This window comes from Hoplias malabaricus, chromosome 1, assembly GCF_029633855.1.
Source record: "Hoplias malabaricus isolate fHopMal1 chromosome 1, fHopMal1.hap1, whole genome shotgun sequence".
Classification (NCBI taxonomy): domain Eukaryota; kingdom Metazoa; phylum Chordata; class Actinopteri; order Characiformes; family Erythrinidae; genus Hoplias; species Hoplias malabaricus.
Window position 1 is genome coordinate 10,610,743 of NC_089800.1, and position 16,341 is coordinate 10,627,083.

At 39.8% G+C, this 16,341-nt stretch overlaps 1 protein-coding gene across 5 annotated transcripts in view; it reads right to left on the reverse strand.

Annotated features, from left to right (window-relative positions):
* Positions 1–16,341, reverse strand: part of relch (RAB11 binding and LisH domain, coiled-coil and HEAT repeat containing) — a 41,651-nt gene that overhangs the window by 11,383 nt on the left and 13,927 nt on the right. For 4 of the 5 annotated variants that reach the window (XM_066646509.1, XM_066646522.1, XM_066646500.1 and 1 more), the window contains 12 exons: positions 15,732–16,049; positions 14,788–14,863; positions 12,788–12,883; positions 8,038–8,150; positions 7,434–7,524; positions 5,389–5,460; positions 4,833–4,973; positions 3,896–4,060; positions 3,638–3,785; positions 2,615–2,771; positions 1,880–2,003; positions 1,709–1,757 (listed from right to left, as the gene is read on the reverse strand). In XM_066646509.1, coding sequence (XP_066502606.1) covers positions 1,709–1,757; positions 1,880–2,003; positions 2,615–2,771; positions 3,638–3,785; positions 3,896–4,060; positions 4,833–4,973; positions 5,389–5,460; positions 7,434–7,524; positions 8,038–8,150; positions 12,788–12,883; positions 14,788–14,863; positions 15,732–16,049 — 1,550 coding nt within the window. The remainder of the gene's footprint in view (positions 1–1,708; positions 1,758–1,879; positions 2,004–2,614; positions 2,772–3,637; positions 3,786–3,895; positions 4,061–4,832; positions 4,974–5,388; positions 5,461–7,433; positions 7,525–8,037; positions 8,151–12,787; positions 12,884–14,787; positions 14,864–15,731; positions 16,050–16,341) is intronic. The other variant, XM_066646515.1, reaches the window with a different exon arrangement.

Sequence of the window (16,341 nt, forward strand, 5' to 3'; positions counted from 1 at the left end):
ACAGTATTTCTTAAGACAGAGTGCATCGTGTGCTCTGATAAAAAAAAAAGTGGCTTGAAAACCTTCATCAAACTGAATCTGGAATAAGGTCAGACTAGGCATAGGGCAGAATATTTGAATATTTGTGTAACTGATTTGTAAATTAGGACAATAGGTTATATGCAAATTAGCTTTTTACATTACTCGTTTTGATGATTAAGTCCATTGTCACTTGTACAACTCAGTACAAACACAAGCTGTAAAGTTTACCATTACTTTACAACTGTATTGTTGTTTATATTGTTTATAGTTAATATACTGTGCTGATTATTTGACGTGTTCTCCCCGTGTCCGCGTGGGTTTCCTCCGGGTGCTCCGGTTTCCTCCCACAGTCCAAAAACACACGTTGGTAGGTGGATTGGCGACTCAAAAGTGTCCGTAGGTGTGAGTGTGTGAGTGAATGTGTGTGTGTGTGTCTGTGTTGCCCTGTGATGGACTGGCGCCCCCTCCAGGGTGTATTCCCGCCTTGTGCCCAATGATTACAGGTAGGCTCTGGACCCCCTGCGACCCTGAATTGGATAAGCGGTTACAGATAATGAATGAATGATTATTTGATTGTTGAAGTGATTTTTTTTAATTTTGGCTTTAAATGGGATGGTTCCCAATTACCATGTTACCATTATTACCATTATTTCAACTATATACACCATCAAGGACCCTGAGATCTGCAGCTTCTCTTGAAGATTCCACTGGCTAAGAAAAACTAAAGGGTGACAGAGCGTTCTCAGTGGCTGCTCCAAGGCTCTGGAACAAACTCCTATTGATATCCATCGTGCTCCCTCGCTATTGCCGTTTAAGTCCAAACTAAAAACGCATTTAAATCGTTTGGCTTTTGAAAATGGCTGACTATGGTGTTACAAACAGTGCTTTTCTAATGTCTTTACATGAGTCTTTCTTTGTTTTTAATTGTATTTGTGGCTTTGTAACGGAATTTTGTGGTTGCTTTTAAATGTGTTACAGAAAACAATGCTACTTACTTACTTTTACATTATCAGATTTGACTGAAGCCCACCCCTACCGTGTTTCACAGTTATTATTGAAACAGAGTATTAGGACTATTCTGAATCTCAGTCATTTATTCACTTCGTTCAACCACTTTATTCTCTTCAGGGTCACAGCGTGTCTGGAGTCTACCCAGAAGCACTAGGCACAATGCAAGAACACACCCTGCCCAGAGCACCAGTCCATCACAGTGCATCACACACCCAGGCAGTCAAGCACTCACACCTGTGGACACTTTAGCCAATTCATCTACAAACATGTGTTTTCGGACTATGGGAAGAAAACAGGAAGCTCTGGAGGAAACCTACACAGCCACTGGAAGAACACCCAACACTCCACACAGACTGACCCCACAAACACAGGACCCTGGAGAAGTGTGGCTGTGACAATACCCGTCATTCCACCGTGCCACCCATGTCTGTATATAGCATTTGAACATTTACAAATTTAATTTGCACTTTGGACAGCGGTCATTTTATGATGAATGGGACATTCATTATATCAGTATACACCATAGAGGTCAAGAAAATATCATTGTTCTCCTTTAATGTTATCATTTCAGTGTCTGTAGATTGGCAGTGTAATGTTATATTATATAATATACATGTATATTTTTCTTCCACTGACAGTAAGAGTGTTATTCTTGGTTAAGTGAACTCTTTCTTACCCACGTTCTCCTCGGATAACCGCAGGATTTCTTGGAATTGAGGCTTCACCTTCAGAGGGAGAGAGAGAGAGAGACCTGAGTACAAACCAAACACAAACTGCTACAGTGGGAGGCCAAACCAAGCAGTAAATCACAGCAGCCGCTAAATATACATCCCCCGACCCAACCCACCTTGGTGTTGGTGAACGTTTTCCCGAATGTCCGACACAACCTCCAGAAAAATCTCGAGAACTCGTGCACGCAGGTGGAGGACGCCACGTTAATGCGGCCCACAATCTCTATGAGCTGAGGAAGACTGAGGAGGGAAGGGGGTGAATGAGAGAGAGAGAGAGAGAGAGAGAGAGAGAGAGAGAGAGAGAGAATTCTCAGGACCACACAAATCAAACTCATCACTCACTAAACAAACAATGCAGAGATGGCAGATCAGGACCATGTCAAACATGAGTATCTGTGCGGACAGGGGAATGCTTTGAACTTCAGGTTCCATAGAAGTTTTAACAGTGTTTTACATGGAGTTTTTGCATTTGTTTATGGTGTCAATTTTCCTTTCAGTGAGACCTGGGCAAGCAAATTTAGACAGCTTCCTTCTTATACGTAGACAAAACTACATATAAATTTTGTAGATGAAGCTAATCCAATCATTTCAATACTTTCAGCTCTTAAATTAAATGAATAAAACCACTAAATTATATTGTTTCTTGGATTATCTGCACAAGCACCAAGTAGCTTGTTGATAATAAATCCAACAAATAAAATATGGACTCTTTCGGTCAGAAAACTGCACTTTTTCTAATTAAAATCTGCAATTAAAATCTGATCTGAACTTTCATGGCCAATAAAAGAGAGAAGAAAAAGGGCACAAGTGGAAAGCAAAGCGAGAGCAGATGTCTGTGGATGGTCACTCACAGCTGGTTGACCACCCACAGCAGAGTGTCCCAGCCTGTGGTGCCCTCGTGTTGGAGCTGATTTTCATAAAGCTGCAGCAGCACCGCCAGCTGCTCTCGGCTTCCTATGATGGTGGCCACGTCCTGAAGAGGAGAAGCTGGCCGCGGGAACCGGGTTACTGTGGGGTCACATACACACACACATTGATTCTGTAAGAGCCATGAATAGACCAAAAAAGAAACAGCAAAACCACGCAAATCACTCGACACAACTTCAGCACGTAAATGAAAGGGCACTTTGATAGCGCAGCCGAAACCACAGAGCACAGCCGGAGCCCTGCTGTTACTGTAAGCCAGCAATAAGCAGCCAAATGACCACCAGTTTAGAACCTTTAGACAACCCAGAGTGAAAGTGTGTGTGCGGGTGGGGGTATGTGTGGGTCTAAATCTCAAAAGGCTCCCTACTACATACATAGTGCAATGGTCCTACAGTAAAACCTCCTAAAATCAAATGGTGCATTATGTATCATGAATTACGCCATAAGAGCGCAATTCTCAAGCTCAGCCATAACATTAAATGGGCCTGCTTGTTTCTACACTCACCGCATATTCTTTCAGCTCCAGTGACTAGACAGGTGCACTTTGTAGTTCTACAATTACAGATTGTAGTCCATTTGTTGCTCTGCATACTGTGTTAACCTCCTATCACCCTGTTGTTCAATGGTCGGGACCTCCACAATCACCATGAGTTGGGTAGCGGATTATTTTCAGTGCTGCACTGACAATGATGTGCTGTGTTGTGTTGGAGTGGAGTGCAGTGCTGAAAACAATCCACCATCCAAATAACACCTGTTCAGGTGGCGATCTTTAACATTGAAGGACAGTGTGAAATGGGTCTAACACAATATGCAGAGAAACAGGGGGACTATAATCTTTATTTAAAAAAAAAAAAAAACACCTATATGATAATAGGACAAGGAGTGTAGAAATAAGCCATTTGATATTTTAACTCGGTGGTGTGTGTGTTTGTGTGTGTTTTCCTTACCCTCAATGGGTGTGATGTCGCTCTGTAATTTGGCTCGGCTTGTAAATGGAGCATTCTGCAGCACCAGAGCAAACAGAGGAGGAATCAGAGACTGCAGGGCTGAGAGGAATGTGTGGAGCTTGTGTTCATCTAAACCATGTTCACCTTGCTGTAGTGAAAGAGAGGGGCAAGAAGAGGAAAGAGAGCAAGTATTTAATTGAGTTCAAAAGGAGCAACAAGTAGAAGATAACTACTATAAAATTATATCATGTGTTATACCTGTAGTAGTTTCTCTATGCGGCTGAGCAGTGAGGGGATGAGCTGAGACTGCAGGTTCCCTAGCTCCACGGTCCAAGCGGCGAAGGCAGGAATAAACACTTGATGAGTCGCAGCCACAACCCTTTCAGACAGATCTCCCAGAGACAGCAGCATCAACTCAAAACCCTGGAATAAACACAGATACAGAGAATGAGCACAACCAAGAAAGAGCAGTGGATCTTATTCAGACTTCCCACAAGATCTGAAAACCCAGCTACTATCCACATCAGTATCAACAGAACACTTTTAAATTTACCCATGTATAATCATTGTCTGTAGAATGTCAACAAGTAAAATGTCTCTAGTTGTGGTTTAATTTCTGGTTCCTATATGATCTTAACAGTAAAAATTACAGAACAAAAACATTCTGCACATCAAACCACTCCCAATGACTTTCTAAAAAGAAATTAAAAAGGAAATCCATATTAAATTAAAAATAAACCATTAATTTACTTTGTACTCTGTATCTGGCATGACTCAGAAGCAATTAAATGCAACACTTCTAATTAGTTTAGAACACACTGTGATTCTGGTTTGGAAATTCATTGTCACTGTGGTTTCTGGAAGAGAAAAACATTATTAATAAATTCAGTGCAATATTTTCATTGCAGACCAAGGAAAGGACAGCTACCAAACTACTGTGTGTAAATGAGCCTGATTCACTTCGGAGGTCAGGTCTACGTGTTACTGTTAGTGGTAAGTGGCCAAAAACAGGTCTCAGAGCGAGGGGGAAATAGTAGGTGTCTTTCAAAACAACAGCGTACCATGGTTCAGCATCTGTTACAATTTTTTGTCTTTTACAGAAGTAATTCACAAAATTCCTGTGTGACGATTTGGCTATTTGCATCAATTTTTTATTTCAGCATCTGGATGTAAACCTGGCTGCTGAAGCACATACCTGGGAGTGTTTGTCTGGATCGTCGATGTAGCCCATGATGATGCCCAGGCTTTTGACCACAGCTTCTCGCACCATGTCAGCTTTATCCTCTGCTAGCATCTGCTGCAGCATTGACAGCACTAGAGAGCTGCGGATCTCCTTCTGCCAGCAACAAAATACACACACACACACACACACACACACACACACACACACACACACACTAAATTAATGAAGTGGAGAAGTTACTAAACTATATTGTTAAAAAATAAATGTGCTATTTTAAAAAAAATCCACCCATGTGGGAGTCACACTCTGTGTAGCACATATTAGTTCATGAGGTTTGAAGCAATCCGATCCTCAGGTGAATTGCATTTTACAGGATAATTAAGAATAACAATAATCAATATTCACTTCTCCAGCCTGGGCTTTCACCTTGTTAGTTTGTGATGCTAAAGTAAGACACTACAGTTCAGACTTTCCATATCTCCAGCTCAGACAGACTTACAGTGTACAACATATCATTTAATTTCATTTTCCAGTTTGTTGCTACTGTATATGAAAGAGTGAGTCTTACAGGCAGATAGGGGGCCAGGGCTCCACATGACTCTGCCACCAGCAGCCTCCTCTCCGGGTACTTGTGGTTTATCTGGATGCATACACACACACACATACAACAACACCCATCAAGACAAAGACACAACATGGCAGAGTCAGTCCATGCCCAGACCACAGGATTGCGTTCCCCTTTGTGTTTACCAGCCTCATCTTCTCTTTATGAAACAGCTCTTCGTCAAACAATTCCTTCCATTGCAAAAGGCCGATGACGGGATCGAAAATGACTGTTTTCTCCCCCGCTGTGGTGTAACTAAAATAAACAGGTGCATAAATTAAACGATCGTACACGGCTAGGTTTTACAGCTAAGAATGCACTCATGGACACAGACTGGAGGGCGTTAGTTTTGGTTATTGTAGAGGCTTTGATGGTACAATGGGAAGTTACACATCTATAATGAAGGTCCTTTGTCTACATTCGAGTGTGTGTCTACCAGGTGTTCCATATTTATGAGAATCCCACGCAAAGGAGGAAGAAACAACTTGTGAGGTCTGTCTTTCTCTTCTTAGAAATATAATTTTTAAAAAGATACTATGCTATATATATGTATATTTAAAAAAAACAAAGGACTGTTTTGTTTTTGTTTTGGTCCTTAAAGATTTGTAACCAAATATTTCACAACTGTGTGTACTGTCATCAAAAAATATTGCATCTCCAATTCTTGACCTTTCTGAATTTCTTACCTTTGTTTCAACATCCAGATAAACTTGCACTGAATTAAATTTTCACCACAAACTGACGGAAAGAAAAGGCTCAAAATTATAACAGAGGCACAAAGTGTCATTGATGCCAAGCACAATAGCGCCCCTTGTGGACCAGTGTGTAAACATGAGACAGCAAGTGAGAAATAGCACTCCCTTAAAGTACAATTCCTAACAATTAATTATTAAGTGAGTTACAAGTTCCATGAAATGCTTTGCATCTACAAAACAGTTTGTTCCATTACAAGAATGTTTTTTTCCATTCTCCTGTGAAGTAAAAGTAGCAAATACACACTGGATTTGAAAGGCAAATGTTGCAAAAAAAAAACAAAAAAACACAACACCTGCTTTTGTTATTGTTCAGGGTTTTTTTTCTGCATGTGTTCCTCATTCTTTTAACCTGGCACCAGTTTAATTTTAACTTAGTCTCCAAAAACTCCAACAAGGACTGAGGTGATGTTTAGGAACTGCAACCTGCACGTTTTCGTTTTGATATTTGCTCTTTGTTTAGAAGATGCTTGTATTTTATGGAAAAAAATCTATATTTTGTATTCTCTTCACAGCATCCTTTGATCCATCTAAAGCTATTACCTATTATCTTGTACAGTGTTCTTGAATTGTTTGTTTTTCTTGATTGAATGCATTCCCTCATCTACTACTGTGGTCCAATGTGGTCAGACTTTTCATCCTCACCATGGCCTGCTTTACTGGCATTGACATCTCTTTGGTCCTTGCATTGTAAAACGACAGCAATAAACTCCAGATGTCAACTCCAAACCATGTGGGTGTACTAATAACGCAATGACGCACAGTTCACAAAGAAACAACTGAGCATCCACTTATACATTTCAGAATTGCATTTGGTTTCTTAATAATGCAGGACTATGTATAAAAATGGCTGGAACTTATACACAGATCATCAGTCCAGGAAAAACACAGGGAAACTGACTCTGAATCTCAAAATTTTCAAGATTTCTGTCGATTTTTTGTTTAGTACATCGTTTGAGCACAGCAGCTGTCCCTCACATTCTGTGAAAATTTCATGATGAACGGACCATTAGAAATGCTTCAAAATTACTGGGAATAAAATATTTTTACATTGACTTCCATTTAAAGTTAAGAAGGTTTCTTCCTTCTCCTTTAAAGTTACTATTTTGGAGATACATGTTTGTTTGTTTTTACTTTGGAGAGCGCTGATATATTCGGTCTTAGAGTTACAGAGTTAAAACGACTTCACCATGGAAATCACTCACAGACGGAAGTGATATGTACATATATGTGGTGTGCTTGTGTGAAAAAGCTGACCTGTTCCCAGCACTGTGGTAAAAGTTCCACCTCCACCCGGGTGGGACCAACATGACGAGCGAAAGCCACGCAGCCCATCAAGATCATTTGTCTGAGAAACATAAACAGCTGGGTGTTAGCAGACTGCCGCAGAAATGAAGGCTATTCCTGAAACATTACTCAGTACCACTTGTTAAGTGCAGACTTCTACAGAATTTTTAATTGCAGTTGGTTTCTGTAGCTTTAAAGCTGTTAAATTGCAGAAGCAAAATTAAGTAAACAAATATTTTGAACTGCCACACCCTGAAGTCTACTGGTAAATGAAAAACCCATTACAAAATTAGTCTGTAATAACGTAATAAACTAATATTTGCAGTAGTAGTAGTGATAGGTGGTTATGGGCTCTCCATAATTAGCCAAAAATGCCCATGTTGGCAAGTTAACAGCAGTTGAACATTTGGAAACAATAGCTTGGTAGCACAGATGATAAAATGCATGATGAAAAATGCACTATCTTTCTTTGATGCTGAAAAATATTGAAGTCAGAAACAGTGTATTGGAACATATAATCACAGTAACTAGTTTTTAACACTGTATCGATCAAGCCTATGATATATAGACGCACCTCTGCTCATCATCAGGTCTTTTGATGAGGTTGAAGAGAATATGTAGCAGCTGGTCTCTCTCTTTGGGCTCAGGGTGGAGGCAAGCTGTGCACAGGATGAGGGGAATGAGCTCCTGCAACATATACATACACACAGGTTTGAGATCTGCGCTCTTTCTCTCTCACACACACACGCACGCACATACACACAGGGAGTGAGGGGTCAGTACAGCAGGCAGGTTTTGTGGAGGAGAGGAACATGATCCACACACTAGGCTCAAACTCACCACAGAGGAGAAAATATACAGGTTCAAACCACAGCACCATCTATCAAAACAATACACCCGTGTGCAGAGTCAAAATGGAATATTTCTAACCTCTTGAGAGCAGATGTAAATATTAGTACAGCTTTGAGTGTACTTTTTCCATGGCTTCTGTATTTAAACAGTAAAACCTTTGGAGACACCGATTAAATAATGCTTGATTTATTCTTTTACTTAAACACACACAATCGAAAATAATCACAGAATTTTATTCCAGTCAGGCTTTTGCTGCACTGGATATTATTATAATCAATTATAGTCCCTTATAACTTTACAAAATCAATGGAGGGGAAATGTCACATTGCAAATCATGAGGCAAATAAGGTTTGGTGCTGGTTTTCTGAAGATTTGACCTCATTTAAGCTCTGCATCCCTTAAGATGCACGTTTAAAACGGTCTCAAACCTCAATGCGAGCGAAGGTGTGAAAACAGACAAATTTATTTGGCAGAGTGATACCTCGCCTAGTTGGATGGACACTATTGCCTTCACACTGAGGAAAGTCGCATACCAAGAGTTTAAAACACGCCCCCACTCTGGCCCACTTCACCAGAGACCACCTTATCTATTTTTTTTCTTCCTTTTTTGAATGGACTTAAAAGCCCCCGCATCTAGCACCTGCACGAGCAGGAAAGGCAGTTGGGTAATATTTTATTTGGACAATGTCCACATGCCGAGGCGTGTGCGAGTTTTCAACTTCTGGTTACGGACAGGCACTGAGAATGCTAAATGACATTTAAATAAACAAATACAAACCCTCAGACATACAAGACTGAACAGAATCCTGAGACTACAGCTGATTAATTTAATTTACAGTCAAAATAATCATTAAATACCCATTACTCATTAGTCAGCATTAGAAAAATGTGTTTAATATTTAACAGAGGATTACTCTGAAGCCTAAACAATTAAACATTTTTCAGTGTTTCTGTGTCCACACTTTGCCTTTGTTAGAGCTGCTATAATTTTCAGGAGATTTGCTTTGTATTTTACAAAGAAATCTAGGCAAATCCCCACAAAGTTCGTTCTTAGAATCCGGTTGTATTTTCTGATTCTCAAGACCCAAACACATTCAGTGAGGCTGAGTTCTGAAAACACCAGCAGGTCCGTGGTTTGATTTGCTAATGTTCTTCTTTATTATGTATTTTCTTTTCTATATAAGATCATCTTAACAACTCCATTTATTTCATACCCATAGCACCATGTTCTTCTCATAGTTGACGCCAACAGCTACACATATTTCCAATATTTTAGCTGCATAGAAACTGAAGAAGCAAACCTCAGACACCAAACATGACTTTGGGTATCGTTTATATTTGTGCCAAAGAGGAAATTAGATGAATCAAGGCTTTTAACAGATTGTGTTATAAAAGTAAAATTCAATGCTCCTACTGTTAAATCCCACCTAATGCAGAAATAGAGAGACCCATGTTTCAAGGCTAAGTCTGTTGACTGAACAAAATCTTCTTGACAAAAACGCACAATTAGATGCAAATTCATGTAATCACTCCAGTATCTGTGTTTACTCAGTTGTGCTGAAATAAATCAACGGTTGGGAATTGGAAGAGGAGAAGCATGTGATGGCTTCATGAGACACATGCACATGTATCCACAGCTAAAGAAAGTCAAAATAGCAGTGTGATTAAAGCACACGGATCCCACCAGCTCCTACACATATGCTTCATCTGTCTATTTAACTGTGGTAATCAGTAACTCGGACGTTTTCACACTCACCAAATGCTCATTATCTCCACAATAACTAGGCCCTAGACGTCCAGTGAACCTAACTGCATAGGCAGGTGTGGGACTAGCGTTAACAGCATATTGTTCCAGCCCTAGTGCCGTATCAGAGTGTGTGTAAGGGTGTTTCTGAATATGGGTGTGGCTGTCTTTGAAGATTCCGATGAATGTGAATGAATAAAAGAGTTTGTTTTTAGCTGCCTAATGCTGAATCATACTGGGTTAAGGATTAGGCTTAAAATATGTGTTTGAGATGAAGTACATTTACACATATTTGAAAGATTTTACTCTTTTTTCCACTATGACCCAAAACTTATAACTGACTAAGGCTCCTGCATTTAAAAGGCAAGGTTCACTATTTTAATTAAAAACAAATAATTTTTAAATCACATCCTGACAATGTTTCCTCCCCATTTGTTGCTCTCCAGTCTGTTTGTAGTTTGGAAACCAGTCTAATGTGTTTATGAATGCCCAGTGTCTGTAAATGTGTATATTTATATATAAAAAAAAACAAAAACAAACATTGTCTGATATGCTCAGGCGTTCTCTCTCTCTGCTCATGGCAGAGAAATGGCATCTGGAGGTGAAACTGCCTCTAAATTCCAACAACTCGAGTTATAAATTAGTTTCTGTGGTAATTCAAACAGTGAATAAAAACTTACAGATAAGTAAAACTTAATCAACCGACAGTCCTCAAACTTTTTCTCCTCAAACATACCATTCCACCTTGATAGATGCTGAGCTTCTGAATGTAAACGAACTAGAGAGAATGCCATTTCCCCACAATCATGCCTTTTAAATACACTTAATAGACAACTGTTCACTGACAGATTGCACAAAATGACTCTTCTGAAATTAATGGAAATGACAGGTAGTTTGTAGCCTGGAGGTTTTATTCCCTTAGAGCTACCATTTTGAATTTCTCATGGAGAGGTAAGGTGCCTGAATTTTATTAAAACAAACTTATCTATGTGTGTGTGTGTGTGTGTGTGAGAGAGAGAGAGACAGAGTGTGTGAGAGAGTCGTTACAAGGTGGGGGGCAGTTAGGGGTAAAGGGGTTGGCCAGATACAACTCAACAGTCAAACTTAACAGACAAAGCTCAAAGTCCACTGAGAGGCCCATTGTTAGTGAAGAACAAGGAAATATGCCCCAATAGCTCCACTCCTCTTTGTCTTCACTCACATATTTTTTGGAGAATGTCCAATTTGTCTTAAACTGTCACAGCGTTGATAAAAGGGAATGCGGCTATGCAAAGCAGGAAGGCCTGAGGGAGGAGCCACTATGGCCATTGCACAACTATAAGGTGCATGCACACAAATACACACTCACACAAACACACACAGCAGGTGAGATAGGTCTGCATGTGTGTGCGTGCTACAACAGTTCACAGTATTTAAAAGCTTTCTAAATAATATAGCCATTAAGAATGAAGAGGTGGAAGATAGAAAAAAATAGATAAAACAATTAGACACAACAGAAATATATTTAAATGTTAAGTAAAATACAAATGCAGATAAAGCATTACCATTTCTAACATTCATTATGCTGCTTATTCATTATACAGTCTTAAAATACAGTAAATTTAAGAGGGTTACATAAAGCCTCCCAGAGGCATAAGCAGATCTGTTTGCCTCCCTTAACCAGCCATAGCTTTCTGTTTCTCAGTTTCATCCATTTTCTTTAACCAAAGTTTTTTCTTCCCTGGAGAAATGTACCCACATATATTGGCCAACAGATATATAGGTTGAGTCCCAGTGACAGGCCAAACACTGATAACTGAACGCAGAGAGGGCAAAGAGCCCCCTTTAGTTGACTACAAACTAAAACTACACTTACACACACAGTCATACCTGAATATTAAAGACATAATATTCAAGCATAGAAATCCATGCTTCTACTAGCAACTACTGATCTACTCTATCACATTTTGCATGCTTGAGGGGAGTTAAGATAATGGAAAAGAGCTGAATAGTTTGCCACATAATAAAATCAGAGATTTAATTCATCTTTGAAATAATTAAACAAACAAAATCTGTATACCTCAGGACATCTATATGTTTAAAATTTCAAACTATCATTCATTTTAAGGTATATACACAAATATGTATTTAATACACTAGTGACACTTATTATTATTATTATTATTATTATTCATTCAGTTGGTTCCACAGATTTTTTAAAGCATAAGAAAACCTTGCGTCTCTGCTTAACAAGTAATAATACAGTATATTAAGTTATTATTATAATTATTTATGTTATTACAAAAAAACAAAAACATTACAATTAAACAAAGCACCATGCTGTGCACAGCAAGTGGGGGTCAAGGCAACTGAAAGGTCAGCAGTCACTTCCTCTCGCTTTGTCTCTCTCTCTCACACACACACACACACACACACACACACACACACAGAATTTAGGGTTGCTGGTTTGTGAGCGTGCAGATGTTCCACTCACCTGGCACAGATGCACTACCATTCTCTAACGGAGCAGAGAGGCATGCACCAAAGCCGCAGAAATAAGTGAACGGGGGGGAAAAAAAAAAAAAGGACATAGAAGTGGAGGGAGGGGTGAGAAATGAGCATTGGTGAAAAACAGACCACTCAGAGCAGAATTAAAAGTGAAGAAGCAGAAGCAGAGCGACAGAGAACAGGCAGCGAGGCTGATGGAGCAGGGGCAGGGGGAGAGAAAGGGTCAATGAGGGTCGCTCACCTCTCGCTTCGCCAGCAGCACGTTGGGCACGATGTGAGGGAGACAGCGGCCCAACATCAGCATCACGCTCTCCTCGCTGTCCGCAATACGAGACACCTGACCAAACACAACACACCGTCAGCGCTCAGCATTCGCTCCAACACACACCTACATGAGGGTGGTCCTCAAATGCAAACATACACTTTTCCAAAGTGAAGTTCATTTATTTCATTTCACTTATGGAGGAAAAAAAATTAGGCAAAATTTAATGTAACTTTGAAAACTTTTAGCACTGTAACATAACATAACCTAATTTCTGTCCCTTATCGAATGTTAATTTCAAATAAATAAGTTCACCACCAATTCCACCCCTAAATGTGTTTGATTCCATGACAGAAATCTTTCCCCAAGCCTGGATATCAATGAGTGAACTATTAAGAACATAAACTACACATGAACAGGTTTATAGTGTGCTTTGGTTTCGTATCTTTTGGTCATTTCAGATGTTTAGTAAATACAAACTAATCATTTAAATATTCTTTGAAGTAGATTTAAATTTTTAAATACTTTTTAATCACTATAAAATTCAGGCTTTCAGTCTGTGTGTAAAAGTGATTAATAAAGTCATTAAAAAAAGCCATCATTGGTTTAAGTGCCACTCTAACCTACATACCCTCTAGGTAACTTCCAAGTTTTTTCAGGAGACTTGGCAATTCCTGTTATTCACTAGGAGTATTCCCACAGGGCTCTGTCTGATTAAGACAGCACTTATCTGTTGAATAAGTCTTATCTGTTTCCTATATTTAATAAACTCTGACCTATACTTACAATTGCTGCTGTTGAACTGAAATTGAAATTTGGGGATGCTGATAGTGATGATAACACTACCTACTAATTACCTACCTGTCATTGATGCTACGTTACACCACAGTTAGCTCCGACCCTGCAATGTGATCGGCTGAGAGACGTTCCAGGAGTGCCAATATTACACAAAGCTGTTCAGTATCACTCCGCAAAATATATGTAACCTAGCAACGACACCAGCGCTTACAAGACAGCGCTGTGACTGGACTTTTTCACCCCAACAGGGAACCTGTTTGTTTGTCCTGATTTATAATGCTCTGTATAATGCAGCCCTGTTTCCCAACAAACTTGTTATGAGCACGGACCGGCTCGCTGGAGAAAATCAAAGTTCAAAAATCCTGGATGAGTCACAAATCACAGAAGTTAAAGATCCAGAGTTTGTTGAAAAGAGCAAAAAGGAATGTGTGATGGAATGGACTATTTTACCTCACAGAAGGTTGATAAACAAACAAAGCATTTTTCTGTCTTGTTTATCTTAAAACTTAATAATAAACAGTGATAACAAACTGTGGTATAATCGAAATAATACGCTCGAGGTTCATGCTATAACGTGATAAATTAGCACTTGTGTACTGATCACGAGTTTGCAGCACACCAGTGCTAATATCTCATGTTATAGCACTCCCTCTCGTGAATTACTGCTTAATTGTTCCACCTGACAAATTTTATCAATAGACAGGATGCAGATTTGTGGGCTTTGTGGGCTGAGACCAACTCGGACAGGGACTGTTCTGATACTCTCAGGCTGTATCTGGGTTTTATTTATGATGTGAAGCCTGTTTAAACCTGTAGAATACACAGACAAAAGAGCTTCTCCAAGATCCAAACACCAAATTCATTCCAATATGTTCTCAATAGAGAGCAGGCTGGGGCTTTCACAGGAACTTGGTGGAAGAATGTGATAATCATACCTCTGCAGCTTATACAATACATAGTCAAAGGTGGACACTCCATAACCTACTATCCGAGCACATTACTGCATACCTGTTCACTCTGAGAGAAATGACATCAGGATTCGATTACGTTCCTCAGTGTTTCCCTGTGGCAGCATGTGACGTGCTTATAACTGCGTGATTGCACAATAACAGCTGCGTCAGGTGGTGTTTTGAGGAGATTTGGTCTGAGTGCATGTGTTTGTGTAACCAGATCACCCTCACCTCAGAGCCAAGCCGGCTGTCAGCAGACATTCGACAGAAGGACAAAAGTGCTTGGTGAAACGCCGGAGAGAGTTTTCTAAAAGAAAATAAATGAACAAACAGAACATGACGTTACGAGCCCACTCAAGCTTTAGTTACAAACTCCAGCAATGTTTTATCTGCCTGCAGGGCCACCACAGAACACACACCGCCAAAGTGCTGATGCCTGCATTGGTTTAGGACGATGAAAGGGCATGTTAGCTCTGCTTATAATTACTGAGCGGATATGCAAAGTGATGATGTATGGAATATTCCGTTCTTGTCAGCAGTCAACTTATTTAAACAAAGTCAAACAAACACACAGGAGTCCAGCTCGGTGCAGTGCTGACACCTAGTGGTGATAAAATGCCACTAAATAACACTGTTTTTCTTGGGTCTAAATCCCTTTCTGTTCTCAATGGGGATTTAGAGGATTTGGGGAAGCCCATTACCATGAGCAAAGTGAAATATTAGTAATGCTAAGTAAGACACAGTATGGATTTAGCATCTATAATAATAATGACAACCGAGATTACACTATTACAAGATCTCATTATTATGAAGCCCAAGTAATTATTTTCATATTCTCAGAATTATACATACAAATATAAATGTTTTATTCCCATGTTTTATATTTTATACCTCTGCAAATTGTTGCTGTCTTTATCATTTAATATTGCCATTCAATAACTGCTATTATTAAAAGAATACTGTTACTGAAAAACCAGCAGTGCACTGTATCAGTTCTTTACATCTGAAGTATTACTCTACCAGTACTTCACAGCTGAAATAAGCAAGTTATGTCGAGCTGACCACTTATCGGCTCAGTCCTTCAAGTTTTAAACAGCAGCAATCAACATAAGGGTGCTAACGAGGCTGTAATCTGTAATAACATGATGCCCAGCAGCAAAGAGAGTGAGTGCTACCTGTTGGGTTGGTCGAACTGGACAGGGCCTTTGCTGTGTTGTGCAGGGCTTTTAAACTTGCTGTGTGTCTGTGTGGAGGGGGAGGAGCTCTCAGCAGCGTGGTCAGGAGCAGTAGTGTTGTTGGTGTTGGTGCTGGTGCTGGTGGTGGTACTGTTTGGGTTTGATTCTGAAGCAGCGTCAGTCTCAGTCACCCCACGTATGTCCAGATACTGTCCATTATCCAGACTCCTCTCACATTGGAGACCTTTCTTCGTGTCCCCACACTCAGTAGGAGCTTTTACGGGAGAGGATACATTCCTCTGGAGATCCTGGATCTCACTGTCCATGTTTTTTCCACCATACACACACAAACACACACACACACACACACAAATATTTTGAACATACAGGAAAACCATGGTCTTACGTCTTTGCAAATTAATCCATTTATCACATGCACTTCAAAATCCCATAAACTACATTTAAAGGGGACATATTATGAAAAAACAAAATCACTTGATCAGTGTATGTTGACGTTAACTTGGGGATCTGCGTTTAACAAGCCCAGCCAGGCAAGATTCTGTGGGCTGCCTAAAGTACTGTGCAGACATTTTAGAATTGCCCTGACCCC